Source organism: Montipora capricornis, chromosome 8 (genome assembly GCF_036669925.1).
Source record: "Montipora capricornis isolate CH-2021 chromosome 8, ASM3666992v2, whole genome shotgun sequence".
NCBI lineage: Eukaryota > Metazoa > Cnidaria > Anthozoa > Scleractinia > Acroporidae > Montipora > Montipora capricornis.
Window position 1 is genome coordinate 54,055,996 of NC_090890.1, and position 15,100 is coordinate 54,071,095.

The 15,100-nt window shown below is 39.1% G+C and overlaps 1 protein-coding gene and 1 pseudogene across 1 annotated transcript in view; one reads left to right on the plus strand and one right to left on the minus strand.

The window, feature by feature from the left end:
• LOC138059645 (uncharacterized) overlaps nt 1–3,119 on the plus strand; it is a 54,352-nt gene extending 51,233 nt beyond the window's left edge. The window contains exon 6 of the mRNA XM_068905260.1: nt 2,800–3,119. Within this exon, the coding sequence (XP_068761361.1) occupies nt 2,800–3,119 (320 nt within the window). The remainder of the gene's footprint in view (nt 1–2,799) is intronic.
• LOC138059785 (golgin subfamily A member 6-like protein 7) lies at nt 96–1,407 on the minus strand (annotated as a pseudogene).
• Nucleotides 3,120–15,100: the final 11,981 nt, after the last annotated feature.

Genomic DNA, 15,100 nt, shown 5'->3' on the forward strand with positions numbered 1-15,100 from the left:
CTTCCTAAATCACATCCTTTATAAAATTCCAACAAGAAAATCACATCATGTCTTTTAAAACAACTAAGCAAATGTACTTTCAGGCCTCAACAAGGTCACTTGGGTACAAGTTTTTCAATTATTCCCATCACAGCCTGAGACTGAGTTTGCTGTTGAATCAAAAAGAAATTTTGCATGTCTTGAACTTGTTTCTGCTGCTGTTGTTGTTGGTCAATCATGGTTTTGAACATTTGTGCCATGCTCTCTTTTTCTTGCTTCTGCTGTGCCTGCTGTTGCTCTAGCATGGACTTAAACATCTGTGTTTGTTGAGTTTGGAGGGCTTGCAACTGCTCCTTTTCTTGCTTTTTCAATTCAATTTCTTGACTTTTCAGTTTGAGATCTTCAGCTGCTCTTTCTTTGAGATATTCAACTGCTTCACTTCCACTTCTCCTGCTCTTACATGCTGTTCTGCTTCCGTCTTCTAACTTCCGCTTTTGAGTTTTTCCCATTTTTTCCATCGCCTTTTCTCGCATATCCTCTGCCTTTCTCTTGTCTGCCTCTAGCTTTTCCTTGTTCTCCTGAATTGCCTCCTGCATCTCATTGTCAGCTGACTCCTCCATGGCTATAATTTGCTCAACTGCAGTATCTAGCTCGTTACGCTCTGGGGTTATTCCACTTTCTTTCAACTCTTGAGCTTCTTGCCTCTTTGAATAAGGATTCCAATATGGTCTCGAACTGCTCTCTTGTCAACAATAAAATGAGGATCTTTCACACTGTTAAGGTTGTCAGCAATTTTCTGCCACAATGCACTACGTTGAACAGACTTTTTTTTGGCGCTATATGGATTTACAAATATGATCTCCTTACACAAAACAATATCATGTAGAGGTGTCCAGCTCATAATTCTGCAATGTAAAAAATACACAAACCATTTCAATTTCTTAAGAAGGGAAACAAGAATTCCTTCAATAACAATAATAATATTAATAATAATAATACCCTAAAAATAACAAGTTGATGCACATGTTGAACATTATTGGAACAGAAAAATCCAGCCACACAAAAACTGCCTGAAACAGCAAAAAGTTTTAAAGCCCGTGATTTTTCCATTCTTGCCTTCTGCTGTTGATAAATGTGCTTCAAGATTTGCTGACTTTGTAACTGTGCTTTGACTCCAAGAATAACACTCAAAAATTGTTGTCAATAACTTCTCTTTAAGGTTTTCTCTCCAGCTATTCGGATGGTCTTCACTGCAAAGGACATTTTAATTTTTGGCTTTCACTTATTTCCCTAGCTAAATGAAGCTCTAGGTTCACAAACTAGGTTTTATGAGATAAAAGCGAATACAAGACGAGACTTGCTTAGGGGCGTTTGGAATACATATGCAAAAAATTTACCACTGAAAACTTACTTGGGTCTCGAAGCCATTCCCCGGTAGATCCAAGTGTAATGCAATTGCAAGAATTATATTTTTGAACGGAGATCAGCAACTGAAACTGAAATCAGTCAATGTATGAGTAATTCACAAAACAGAGGTCACTGCCGAGATTGCTAAGTGTTATTTCTTGCCATTCTGCATTGTTTTAACGATATTTCAGCGATTTTAGCAGATGTTTAGGGCTTCTTCATATGAGCCCGGTCAACCGGGCTGGCTTGGTTTTTGAGATCTCGCCTCGCCACTTATACTCTTTCCTATGTATAAATTTTGATGTGTTCATACGAGAAGCTGGGCTGGCCCAGTTACCGAGATCTCGGTTTTTCGACCGAGATCTCGGTAACCGAGATGAAAATATTTCCATATGAACACTCCCGCAACATAGCTTCACTTTCCCCGCACAGAGGCCACTTTCGCAACACAGCGGCGAAAATAAAAAATAACAAAGGAGATTCTTAAACATCCAAAATAACACAGGCACTGTTAATGAAAAGGTCTGTAGAAACCAAAAAGATCACCAATTTACTCACGTTCTATCAGCAACGCGAAAAGCCTACAGGTCACGTCCGTCGACGGCAAGAACGCAGCACATCTAACGTTTGGTCATGCGCAGTGAAGGTCTCAGATGTCATTTTACCTCCGGTTCTCTTTCGCGACGTCCGCGTTCCCGTATCTTGAAGTCCCTATTAGCTGTCAAGACGGCCTCGTAAAAAGAAACTGTTCGCTTTTGAAGCTATCATACGTTCATCGCCGAGCTGTTTTAAGCTAGCTGGGTTAAGTGGGGCGGATTACTAGCATTTCAGACTAAAGAATTTATAATGGCAATTGAACTGAGTGGAGTGCAATCTGGTCTGTAATCATACGTGTGATTTCAAAATCGAAAGAGCGCGTAGCGCGAGTTCGATTTGAAATCACAAGTATGATTTCAGACCAAAATTGCACGACACGAAGTTTAATTACCATTTTATTCCATTCATTTAGAAATCATACAACATTATTTATATCTAAAATACAGGATGACGGACAGTACCAACATTTTATTGATCCAGTTGGGAACAAAAGTTGAAAAATTCGCCATACAATGGTTTTCTTTGTCATTCATTTTTCTGCAATTTGATTGGTTACCTTAAACAAGCTTTGAAATCTGATTGGCTGTTTTGTTTTAGTGTTCTTTTCTCATTGGCTGGGGAAATGGTGCGATTTAGAGCAAAAAATAGCGCGATGTGAGAATAAATCGCCCCGGCACTGCTGAGAGCCAATCAGATTGAAAGGATCAGCAGTGATTTCTAAATGGATGTAATGAATATTATAACACAATCATAGTCATAATCATCAACAATGAGTTTTTTTTTCCCTTTAACAAGTTTGGTAATCTTTCCTTTTAGGTTCTTGTGCTTATGCTTCATCGAGTAAATCGTTTATCTACTCACTGTATAACATCAATGGCTACGCTCCCGTTAAGCTGCAAGTCAAGTCAGGAAGGCAGAGTTTCGCTATACACGGATGTTCCAGTTATGGACCAACCTTTGGTAGCGGACACGACATCCACATATCGAACAACGCTGCCAGCAACCGAGATTCGTACACATCTTGCGGCTACTCTTACCCCCTTCCCCCAGGGTATTCCTCATCTCGTTCTTCCTGTAGATTTTTTGCAGGAGGAGGAAGCCACATGTTTACTCCCACTGATGTCGAGGTATTCTAAGAAACAACCACTTAGAACGAGACGGAAAGATTGCCATCGCTATTCTATTTTTTGTTTAATTAATCAGGTCACCATATATTTAGAGTGTTAGGGTTTAATGAAAATGTTGACACCCGTCTCTTACGTATTTTAACATTACAGTAACTACCGATCTAAATAATAAGTCATATCGATTTGATTTACGTTGAAGATAACCACAACAAATAATAACAACAATTTATGCTTGAAAAAAGTATGCAAGGAAAAAACAAAAGGAAAAAGGAAAACAAGCTAAGGGTGCGTTCGATTGACCTTATTTCGGGATAAGAATATACGGAACAAAAGTTAGAAATTATTCAATTTTACAAATTTCGCTTTAAAATAGTCAGTCGCCTGGTAAAAGGCTATTTTAAACATATCCTTATTATTCTTGTTGCTTCAAAACGATTAACATACTGTTTTAAACTATCACTCCAATTATAGTTATTCTGAAATAGGGTCCAACAAACGCGGCCTAGGATATTTGGTAAATAGTGATCTAGCTGATCTTATGAAAACCGGGTCCTTCCCACATATCTTAATTTGTCTTTAAATTAGACTAGAATAGCTGGGACGGTTTTATTTTTTTCAGTTACTGGACTCTAACCTTTCCATTGACAACACCTTTTAATTTAAGAAGTCAGTGTCCTTGCCATGTGTGAGAAAAAGGCTAATATGATCAGCCATTAAGGCAATTAAGGCCTTTAATATGTCGGCTATATTTGGAATTAATCTTTGAAACATCACTAAGGTGACTTCAGAAGAAGTAATGTTTCATATCCCATGGAAGCCTTTTTGCCTTACCCAACACGTGGAGATTTCCTTCAATAAGCCTCCAATAAAGAGGTCTAGTGAATTGTTTTGGCCATGGACTATCACCTCATACTTGTTAGACTTGCATGCCACAAGCCATGACACACCCCCCCCCCCCTAGGAATTTAAAGCTCGCCGTCAGTGCAACTACTGCCAAATGCACTTTGGATTTTGCAGCCAAGTTTGACCTTGTTTTCAAAATTTGAGCTATATATCTCACATAAATCCAACAACTTGTTTTAACAATGGATATCTTTAACTTTTTGCAGACCCTATAGATCATCATTTACTTTCCTCACCCAACCATAGAAAGGTCTAGTGAATTGTTTTGGCTATGGACTAATACCTCATACTTGTTAGACTTGCATTCGACCAGCCATGACACAGCCCCCCCCCCCCCCCTCCTCCAGATATCTCTCTCTCTCTCTCTCTCTCTCTCTCTCTCTCTCTCTCTCTCTCTCTCTCTCTCCTTATTGCAACCAAAAAATTCACTCTTCCTCTACAAAAAAATTGACCCTAATTTCAATAGTTTTTCCCCCTTGAAATATACATTTTTGACTCAACATAACCAGCAAACTGACGTGACGTCATGTTATTATTGCTCTGCGTAAAAGCTGTAAGAGACTTGGGGTGCGTTCGATTGACCATATTCCGGAATAGGAATAAATGGAATATAAGTTGAGAATCCTTCGCTTTTACGGACATTCACACTAAAATTGTCAAACATGTGCTAAAATGCTATCTTAAACATATTTTTATAATCCTTGTTGCTTCGACACGCGCCAAACATGTGTTAGGGTCAATCGAACGCGCCCTTAGTCTATCTGTGTGGCTACATTTTTGTTTGTATCCATTATTTGAAAACCTGTTTGACTAAATCACAGCATACTATACCTAGGGATTAGATATCATTAGAAAGGCGACCCACCCACCCTTCTACCTCAGTTTGCCAGGGTACTAATCATAATTCGCGCACATACGAGTTCACTTCTACAGGCAACAACACAATATTGTTCATCTATGGCTATGTACCAATTTCCTACGCCAAATATGTTTACTCTTTTGTTCTGAACGCAACTTTAACATGTGTTTTAACTTTATACCACACGTGCCGCAAAAAGAATCCCGTTTAGGACATAAACATTCATAAACATTCGCTAACACCAAGACGATCTTCTGAAACTATTGCATTACTAACATTCTACTTGCGACATTCACATTCCTTGACCGCTTCCTTTTATTTGTAAATTAAAGTGGCCTTCACGTCCTTAACCCTAAAAGGAAGGTCGAGGTACACACAGGTGGCCTTTAATGTAGCTACATTAAATTTAGAGAGTGCTTCTGATTTGGTGAGCTCCCAAATGTCATAGCCGTCATAAGTTATTGGGTGAATAAGTCCTATTTTGGTGACAACCTCGTCTACGGCCATTTGCCTGTCTTTCTCGGCAAGGTATGCCATTTCCTTTTCAACAAGGCCGTCATGGTCATCCTATCCGCATTCCCGTGAAGATTTTCGCTTTTTGCTGGCTGCAAGCCGTGAAAAGAAACCTTGTATTTGAGCTTTCGACAACCATTCACTTCTTTGGAACTTTCGTTGTCCTTCACTGTTTCTTGCTACCCGCATGTCAGCAGCCACTTGCGCTGGATCGCAGGTTCCTACAGGTTATCACAAGTTCCTTCATCATCGGTAGGAGTCGACTTAATAGCCCTGGATAACATGGGGAAGAACTCGCGACTTTGAACTTCCTTCAGCATTGTAGAACCGTTGCTGTGAATGACTAGTTGTGACCATGGAATGAGTTTACCAGCACCAACACCATATGCCCTTGAAATGCGAAGACCTTCCTCTTCATAGGAGAAATTGTGGAAGCTACTGAAATTGCTGATACCGAGATACCGAGAAGAGCTTCTATATTACTACTGTAACAATTCAACATTTGTTACCAAATCAAAGACATTGCTAAGTTCTAAGTCGTGACTCTTTTAAGGATTTAGCTACAATCTTGGGCTAAGAAGATGGAAAAGCAAAACCCTCGTCCCCCAAAATCAAAGCCAAAACGCGCCATTTAACCATCTTTATGATATGATTTTTTTTTTTTTGGGGGGGGGGGGGGGGAGTTAGAGAAAGGTGAAATTTTCAGTTTATTTTTGTTCAAGATTGTGGTACTTTGGCTTTACTGATTTCTCTGTGAATATCAAGTTTTCGAGAAAACTGGAAAATGCACAGGAAAAAGCCAGATATTAATAATAGTTTAGTTTTAAATAGTTTTTTTCGCTTAATAAGAGAAATGAGTCTTAGAATTTGCAGTCCGTTGCAGGCCTTGACATTTACATCTTACGCAGTGCGAGTAACGATACATTAATTATAACCTTAACAATTATAACTTGTAGTCGATTCTTTATAAATTGGTACAGGAGAGGTTTCTAAAAGGAACCTGTTTTACTCAGTTTTGGAGTAAACTGTGAACTTATATTTTCTGTAAGACAATCTTTTCGTTTACCTTATAACTTTTACTCCTACTCGAACACCAATGTCGTAGGTAGCAGCGATCAGATTGTTGTTATGGTAGCAGCCCGCGCCGTCCGAGCGCAAGCAGACTTGATTAACCTCTGGCTTCTTTTCCTTAATTTAAGGGGAATCAGTTTTCTCAGCGATGGATTGCAAAGTCACTTTCAGATGCTCACACTCGCTACAGCGCACTTGATGTTGATGTGAACAAGATTAATTGAGTTCGGGGTCCTGCAAGTCACTGAGAGCAAAGAATCTGCAGTGATCGGGACATAGGCTTTCCTCTTCACGGCAATGTACTCTGTATTCTGTCTTGAAGTAGCGCTTTCCATTTTTAAGACCATTTTGCACTTCATCACACCAAGTTGCACTTGCTCCGCACTCATTCAAGTCATCTACTATCTTGTGCACACTTTCAAACGCTGCAGCACCTCCCGCAGCTATGTTGTCGAGGCCTTGAAGGGATTTTTGTTGTAACGCTTCGCTAACTTGCATTATTCTAAACAACGAAGAGGCTCAAAGAGGCTCAAAGCGATCGTCACTGCAATGCTTTAAATACTGTTCTACCATCGTAGACCTCGCAACAATTCTGATGACATTTGGCATTACTAGCTCCTCTCATGAATCAAGCTTTAGTGTTCTCGTGCCATAAGCCACGTCTTGTTAGAAGTACGGTTGGTCTATAAAAGACAGAAAGCCCTCCAACTTTACCAAATCAATTTTCGCTCGGTGGCACAGTGGTTTCTCAATGGTCTGTCCAACTCCAACGTTTTCAGCGTGCGCTCTAGCTTTCTTTATTTGACGGTCACTAAGTTTTTGAAATGGCTCATGTATTTTCTTCAAGTACTGGGCTGGGTAACGAGTAGGATAGATACTAAGAATCTGGACTTAAATGTACCTTGTTGGTGCTTGTTTGTATGCAGTTACTAGTGCTTAAAGGTCGTCAGAGTAACCCATTTCATTGTTTGATTGTTGAAATGATCGTAACAGCTTATCACTGTCCTTTGGAGCAATGACGCCACACACAGCACGACATGCTTCGCCCACCTTCTCTGTACACAGTTCTTTTTCTTTTTTCGTCGCCTCGTCCCACACGGACGTAAGTCGGAAAGTGAGGGGCACCACTGCTTTTCCCGAAAGCGAAGCAATGTTACTGAGTGCCTCATTGTATATTTTAAGTCACGTTCCTTCTCGGTGAACTCATCATCGGACGAACTGTCAGGGTTGATGTCTTGCCATTGTCCAAAGACCAAGCAGGATCGCGATTCGTAATGCAACTTTCTGGTAATGGGGTGCTAATGCAACACTCAATTGCAAAACGTGCTTCTTCTTTGGCTGTCCTGCAAGGGAAATCAACGGACAAAAGAGTCTAAAGAAAATTATAGATTTTTTATGATGTAAGTATCTACAAAATACTAAACTGAGCTTTGAGCAAGTAATATTTTACATTAAAAGCAGGAACCGATGACCCGGAGCCTACAACTCCATTGCGTTCGCGTCACGGCGTTTTCACAGACCGATTTATTTTTAGATTGAATTTCCCGCAAATGAGACTCCCGCAGGAGACCGATGATCAATTACAAGAAACTAACCTGACGTTATAGGGTCACCGAACCGGAACTGCATTGTTTTTTTTCGGGGAAGGTAGTCTAAAAATAGATCGGTCTTTAAAAATGCCGTGACATAGGCCCAGTATGGGAGTTGAAGGCTCTTAGTCATGGGTTCCTGTTAAAAGTTATTAAATAGCTGAACTGCGACCGGGCAAGATGAAGCGGATCTTTTGTCCTGATTGGCTACTCAAGCCAGTAGTGTAGCATCTCTCGTAAGCTGCTATTATTTGGTATTGTAAGCAGCTTCTATTGTTTTTAAGGTTTCAATTGTTTAGTCTTTTGTTTTTGGCTAGGGTAGCGAGCCAATCACATTATACGTTACGAGAGCTGCTACATGACTCACTCAAGCAGGTTAGATGGGCATTTCAGGCCCCCTCGGGATTTCCGGTGTTGGTCCCGCAAGAAATAAAGTTGTTTTTTTGCCAAATAATAAAATCCTTTATTTATGAACAAATTTGTTCCGTCAAGATGGCTAGATATTGCCCTCGTTCGTTTTTGCATTTTTATCGAACTCGACTTTGTCTCGGTCTATAAAAACGCAAAAAAGAACTTGCCTGGAAAATAACTTATTTATGTATTGGTACTTTTTAGAATTGTAAAAAAAAATCCTCATCGCGTTTTAAGAATTATTTTTATTGCAATAGACAAAAATGAATACCTTGATAATTTCCGTTCGGTTTTTTTCCATGATATCATCTGTTTCTGTAGTTTGTGTTCCTCTCAGCCAGAGCCATTCAGTCTTTAGTCTGCTACCATGGGACTTTCTACAACTGTTGCAAATGGCCAAAAAATACAGAAACGTTATAAGAAAATTGCCACACGAGCCTCACATACTACAGCTCACAACTTTCCGAATTGCAGTTTATTGTATTTTATTTCATTTTATTTTATGCTTTTCATCGCGTTTTAACACACCGAGTTTGCTATGTATAAGTTTTTCTGTATTGTCTTCGGCCTTGTGGAGGCGCGGTGGCCTAATGGTTAGTGCGCTCGACTTCGCAGCGAGTGGTCCGGGTTCGAGCCCTGACATTGTGTTGCGTTCTTTGGCAAGACACGTTACTCTCTCCATAAATGGGTGCCAGCGAATTGTTGTGGAATACCTAGCAAATAGGCCATTTCCGAGTTCAAGTGTGCCTTCTCTTCAAAGCGAGTCTAAGTGTGAAGTTTTTGTAATGATAATTAGTTCTACTTTACATATGAATGAAAACTAATTTTCATAACAAAAACTTCGCACTTAGACTCGCTTTGAAGATGAGGCAGAAATGATCTCGGAAATGGCCTATTGCCGGGGAGTAACCTGCGATGGACTAACATCCCGTCCAGGGGGAGTAGAATTACTCGTAGCCGCTTCCTGCTACAGAAACCGGGATATGCCACTTGGCTCAAAGGCTTCACGTTTTTTTTTTCTTGGCCCTGCTTCAAACACACAAAGACGTATCAAACTCGGTAGCCCGATCGATACTAGGGGTACATGCTTTTAACCTTATTCAATCTTTACTTATTGGTTCGTTTATTTTTTGCAGCTGTTGTTGTTGTTTTTGTTTGTTTGTTTGTTTGTTTGGTTGGTTTTTTTTTTTAAGGTAAGAGCTGGTGGCTGTAATAGCACCAATGATAATAGCCTCGTACCCAGGGTCTCTCTTCTTCCTATCACCTGGGACGCCCCAGAATGTAAGAAACGGGAAGAAAAGAAGAGAGAGCCTGGTAACGAAGCTGCCAAATTCAGGTCTGCCTCCTTGGTGACCCCAGAGCAACCTAGGCTGAAGAACTCTACCTTATACTCCAATACGCAAATCGCCTTGTGGCACTAGCAAATCTTCGTCGTTTCATGTATATGTATCCTTATTTTATCCATAAATCATTTACGTAATCTTTAAACCACGAACAGTAGTGTTTTATCAAAGTTAAAAATTCGAGATCGACTTGACTTGAGAAATACGTACTGAGAGTGGTTTGAACAGCTTCAAAAACGTTCCCGGAGTATTTCATTTCTTTAGTATTGCAAAATAAATAAATAAATAAATTTCTCTTTTTAAAACGTGTTGTTTAAAGAATGCCAAAACAAAAGCATCCAAAGTGACAAAGGCTGCCGGGAAGTGTAGTTGGCAAATACATTGTGCAAATAAACTACACAGTTTAAGGGTCTAATTCAGTAATTGCCTTCACGATGCCGCAAACCAAAAGAAATTTCCACAGTTAATAACTGTACAAGAGAAAAAAAATGCTCGTGGAGAGAGTCATTAAATCTAACTGCGACATAATGGGCATTGATGATTTTTAACAGTTTGCGACTCATTTCGCTGACTCATTCTTACAGTCGGGTGTATGTAAAATGCAGAACCCACCCGGAACCTGCCGGAACCCTTCCAGAACCTGCCGTAACCTGCCGGAACCTGCCGGAACCACCAAGAAAATTGATATTAGAAAATAACTTACTATAAAATTGAAAATTTATAAACTGAAAATGCAATAACTAATAATTAACTAATGAAGGATATTTCAATATAAAATACCGGAAACAGGACGGCATCTGACTTTCAAATGGAGTGCTTGCTTTGCTAAAGGTTAAAGTCCAAAGTGTTTTCTCGACTGGAGACCACGTGTGTTGTTCGACCATAAATGAGCATAGGCTAACCATCTTAAAGGGGCTAGGTCACGCAATTTTAGGTAATTTTGTTTGATTTTGTTAATTATGAGCTCTAAACGTCAAACTGGCAGAGCAAGAGTCTTTCATTTGCAAAATCACGGCCACATAACAACTGAGAATAATTTTCCAGCTGTGTAAATGACATTTTGATATAGACTGATATAAATTTGAAAAAAGGTGGGCCGACGTTTTTCAAATTTACCCAAACTCAATCCATTTCAATCCTCTCCAGTTTTGTCCATCCATGTCCCTTCTTGGCTTCCCTGTGTTTTGTTAGAGTTCTTCTATAGTTTTGAACAGTTATTTTGATATTTTAGTTAATTCTATGACCATTCGATCAGTGCTGAAATTGCCTAAAATTGCGTGACCTAGCCCCTTTAAACTCGTGTGTGTTGGCTTTCAATTGTGTTGACACGGATAAATTATTGTATCGTCTCTAGTTAACTCATATCGTTTGAAATAAAGATCACGATAAAGTATTTTTGCCTCGTGTTGCGTTCTATATACAAATAAAGTGGAATGACTACGGCCTTGGATAGCTTTGGGGAGGATTATTTTGAGTGTGTGTGAATAAAAAGTAAAGACAGCAACTAATTTTGACCGCTACTTCATCGAAGCCACCTGATTTCAAATTCGAGAAAAATCTCAGACAAAACTTACTACATTCCGTTCGGAGACGTCCTCGACTATGTCCCTACTAAGTTTACGCTCGCAGGCAAGTTATTTGTACAAGAAAAACTTAGATTTTCGACCCCGGATAGCATCGTAAAAGGATCGACAAAACCATATAGGAACCTTGGTATTCTAAATAGGATAGGGTGGGCATCGCTCCCCTTGTGTCGTTTGGCCTTCGTAATACAGCCGTTGAGGTAAATGATGCCCCGATTGGTTGATTGAAATAGGGAAGTTCCTCTGCTTTTCCTCGATCCTTATACTATAATAATAATAATAATAATAATAATAATAATAATAATAATAATAATAACAACAATAATAATAATAATAATGATAAAATTCTTTTAGAGTGCAGCTACATAATCTCAGCGCGCTTAACAAATGTAAGAAATAAAATATGAGCAATATACAAATAAACTTACAAATATATATAAGAAATGAAAAGAATACATAATGAAAAGAATAATGTGATAAGACTACATGTGAAGTTAATTAAATAGAAATGTTTTGAGCGTCTTTTTAAAGATAAACAAAGATTGCTCATTTTTTAATGTCCACTGGCAAGGAATTCCAGAGAGTAGGTGCAGCTACCGAGAAGGAGCGAGCACCGTAAGCCTGAGTCTGATAAGCATGCAGGTACCATCAATGACAATCCCCTGAGTGCAGAACGAAGATTTCGGTTTGGGTGATGAACCTGTAGAAGATCACAAATGCCAGGGTCGAAAATCGCGGGATTTTTGTGGTAAAAATACTTTTTAAATCAGGTGAAGTCCTGTTTCCGTCTTCTTTTTCTATATTGGAATATCCTTAATTAATGCTTTTTATTGTTTTTATTTTCGTTTTTAGTTTTTATAATTTTTGAATTGTATAATTATTGTTATTTTCTAATATCAATTTTTTTGGTGGTTCCTGCAGGTTCCGGGTGTGTTCCAATGGATTCCGGGTGGGTTCCGGCAGGTTTCTGGTAGGTTCCGGTGGGTTCCGACAAGTTCCGGGGGGTTCCGCGTTTTACACACACGCGTTACAGACGTACCTTGAAGTGGATTGCTTTCGGTGTTTTCTGGGTTATTAATAATCTTTGCATTTCATTTTAGGATAAGTTCTGCCCGGTCGATTGTTTTTTTTTGGTAGTTTTAGACTGGGCGTCTCTCTGGGCTTCTCTGTAGATATCTTATTGAATATTTGACTTTACCTTTATTTGCAAATTAGGATGAACGTGTTATATAGCATTTCATGTTCATTAGTATTCGTTACATAACTTGTTCATTCTAATCAGCACTCCATTGTTTCAGTCATTCAACCCCGTATTTCCCCTGAGCCTAAATTCCAATCCTTACCCTGACCGTTCAGTTTGTTGAGTTTTACCGGGTATAAAGCTAATGAATATTTATGACTTTTTGAAATAATAAAAGAACTACTTACGCGATCCAACTGGAATAGTACCGCTTCTTGTTTGCCTTTGTGATCGGGGTACTGGCAAGCAGATGTTAGGCATTTCTAGTATGCTTCCAAATTTCCACGATGGCGAGGACACACGGACATTTCTTCCATGTTTTTTTCGCTTAAGTGAAAGTGCCCGCACGAATCAAACTTAGGTGGTACTCGCAATTTTTTTTCCTTTGAAAGATGACAGCGCTTCAGATGACTGGAAATATCAGAGGTACATTCCAGAAGCGATGCTAAGGATTTGTGTCCTCTAAACTCCTCACACCCACTGCTGTCTTTGCTTTTCATAAAGCATGCAGCCATTTTCACTATCTGCCCATTCCCAAACTTAACTCTATTGTTGTGACGCACTTGTTGTCGGTGTTTGAGAATATTTGTAAAGGAAAGGATAGAACCGGCGGGGAACGAATAATGGAGCCGGAACTAAATTTATGAAAGGACATCTGCTCAATTATTGAGGCAATAAAGAAGTGATTTAAGGAAAGAAATAACATTTTTCTTGGCAGCCCTGAAAAGAAGCCACGTTTTCTATCTTGTAACATACATGTAGTATTCAATCTAAAGCTCCAAATCCAAATTCCTTCATTTCACGCTGCAGTTATACCGTGCCAAGCGGCTGCCGCTGACCTACATAAGCATCCCACGTGAATTAATTCTTCCAGATGAATGTCAAAGAATGCTCCAAAACTCAATAAAGTGATGTTTCGAAAACCAATTGTTTCTATGAAGACTTTTCATTGCGACGTACATTTTATAGCAACTAGCATTAATCTAATTTTTCAATTAAGTATCTTTGATCTTAACAGTTCACGTTTCGCGGTTTGATGCTGAGCTATAGAAAAAAATTACAAATTTATTTTTTCTTGAATTCTGTTCCCCCACCTATTTTAACCCTAATTTATCTTAAAACAAAGAAACAATGGCAAAAATAGACTAATCATCGGCTAATACACTTATGAAAAACTTTTGTCCAAAGCAACCATAATTTACTTTCTCCATTGTCGGCCAGCTCATGAAATAATTGAACTTGACGCAATTAGTTCTGGCTTTATGTTTTAAACGCACAAGCATTCTAAAGGCCGTTAGGAGTTCAATGCTGGTATTTCAGGCGAAATAATACCTTAAAACAAACGTTTTGCGAATTTAAAAAGTCGCAGAATCATGACCTCTGAAACTGGCCGATAATTTATGCAGACAAGCATTGTTTGCTGATTTTGATCTCTTGTCGCTTGTGATGTCAGGAGATACCCGCACGTTTGAAGTTATATTTATAAATCGGTAAAATAAGTTTAAAACGTTACTTTAATGTGATTTTTGTACCAGATTTAGGCCCAACTTTTGAGATATTTTCCTTTAAAACTTCATTATATTCCTGGTTTAAATTAAACTAGCAGAATAGGACGTCTTCGAACTACTCTAGCTTGTTCAATTTTTTATTAAAGAAGTTTACATTTTGTCTCTGAAGTATCTATAGTAAACTAAGAAAACTGACTTGAACAGATTTTTCTTGCGGGCACTCGTCTTTTTGCAGCGCGCCTCTCAAAATCCGACAATTTGAGTTTTTCTAACAACCCCCCGAGACGCCGCGACGGGCTCAATTCGTTTTTGGCTTGTACCAGAGCTTAGAAAAAGAATTTTAAAACAAAAATAGCGATTTTGGTATATGCCTACCCGAGCCTCTTCACTGACACAAAAATAAAGGAAAACAATTTTTGGTCGCGAAATCGAGAGGACGCTTTTAGCGGGACTGCCACTTAATTTGGAAAGGATAGACAGCGTAGATACACCAAAGAAGCTAGTAAAATGAGGAAGACTGTCAAGTAAAACCGCGAACGATTGTTGTCTATTAATGCGCACGTAATCTGAAATTACAATTCGCGGATTATTTAAAAACACCCTTTTGATTATCGACCGGAACCGTGTTTAAATCAATGGAAAGAACGAATGAATCACCGATCGACGATGCAAACAAGGGAATCATCACACCTCAAGCCAAGCCAAGAACTCTCTAGCGAAATGCCGATTTGGTATCTAATTAAACTACTCAAGTAAAAGTTCTGATCGCTAATCCAAGTTCCCGTGTTGTGTTTACTCCGTTTGCTGGAAAACTGCATCAATAATCTGAAATTGTAAAACTGTTGCCAACTTAGTCTCGCAGAACCTGAATGTGCGAACTGAGCACGGAGACCCATAATTTGCCTCAAATTCTGTATTTAAGAGATCGAGCCCAGACTAAAAGTCAATTGAAGGCAAAAATCCCCTTGCA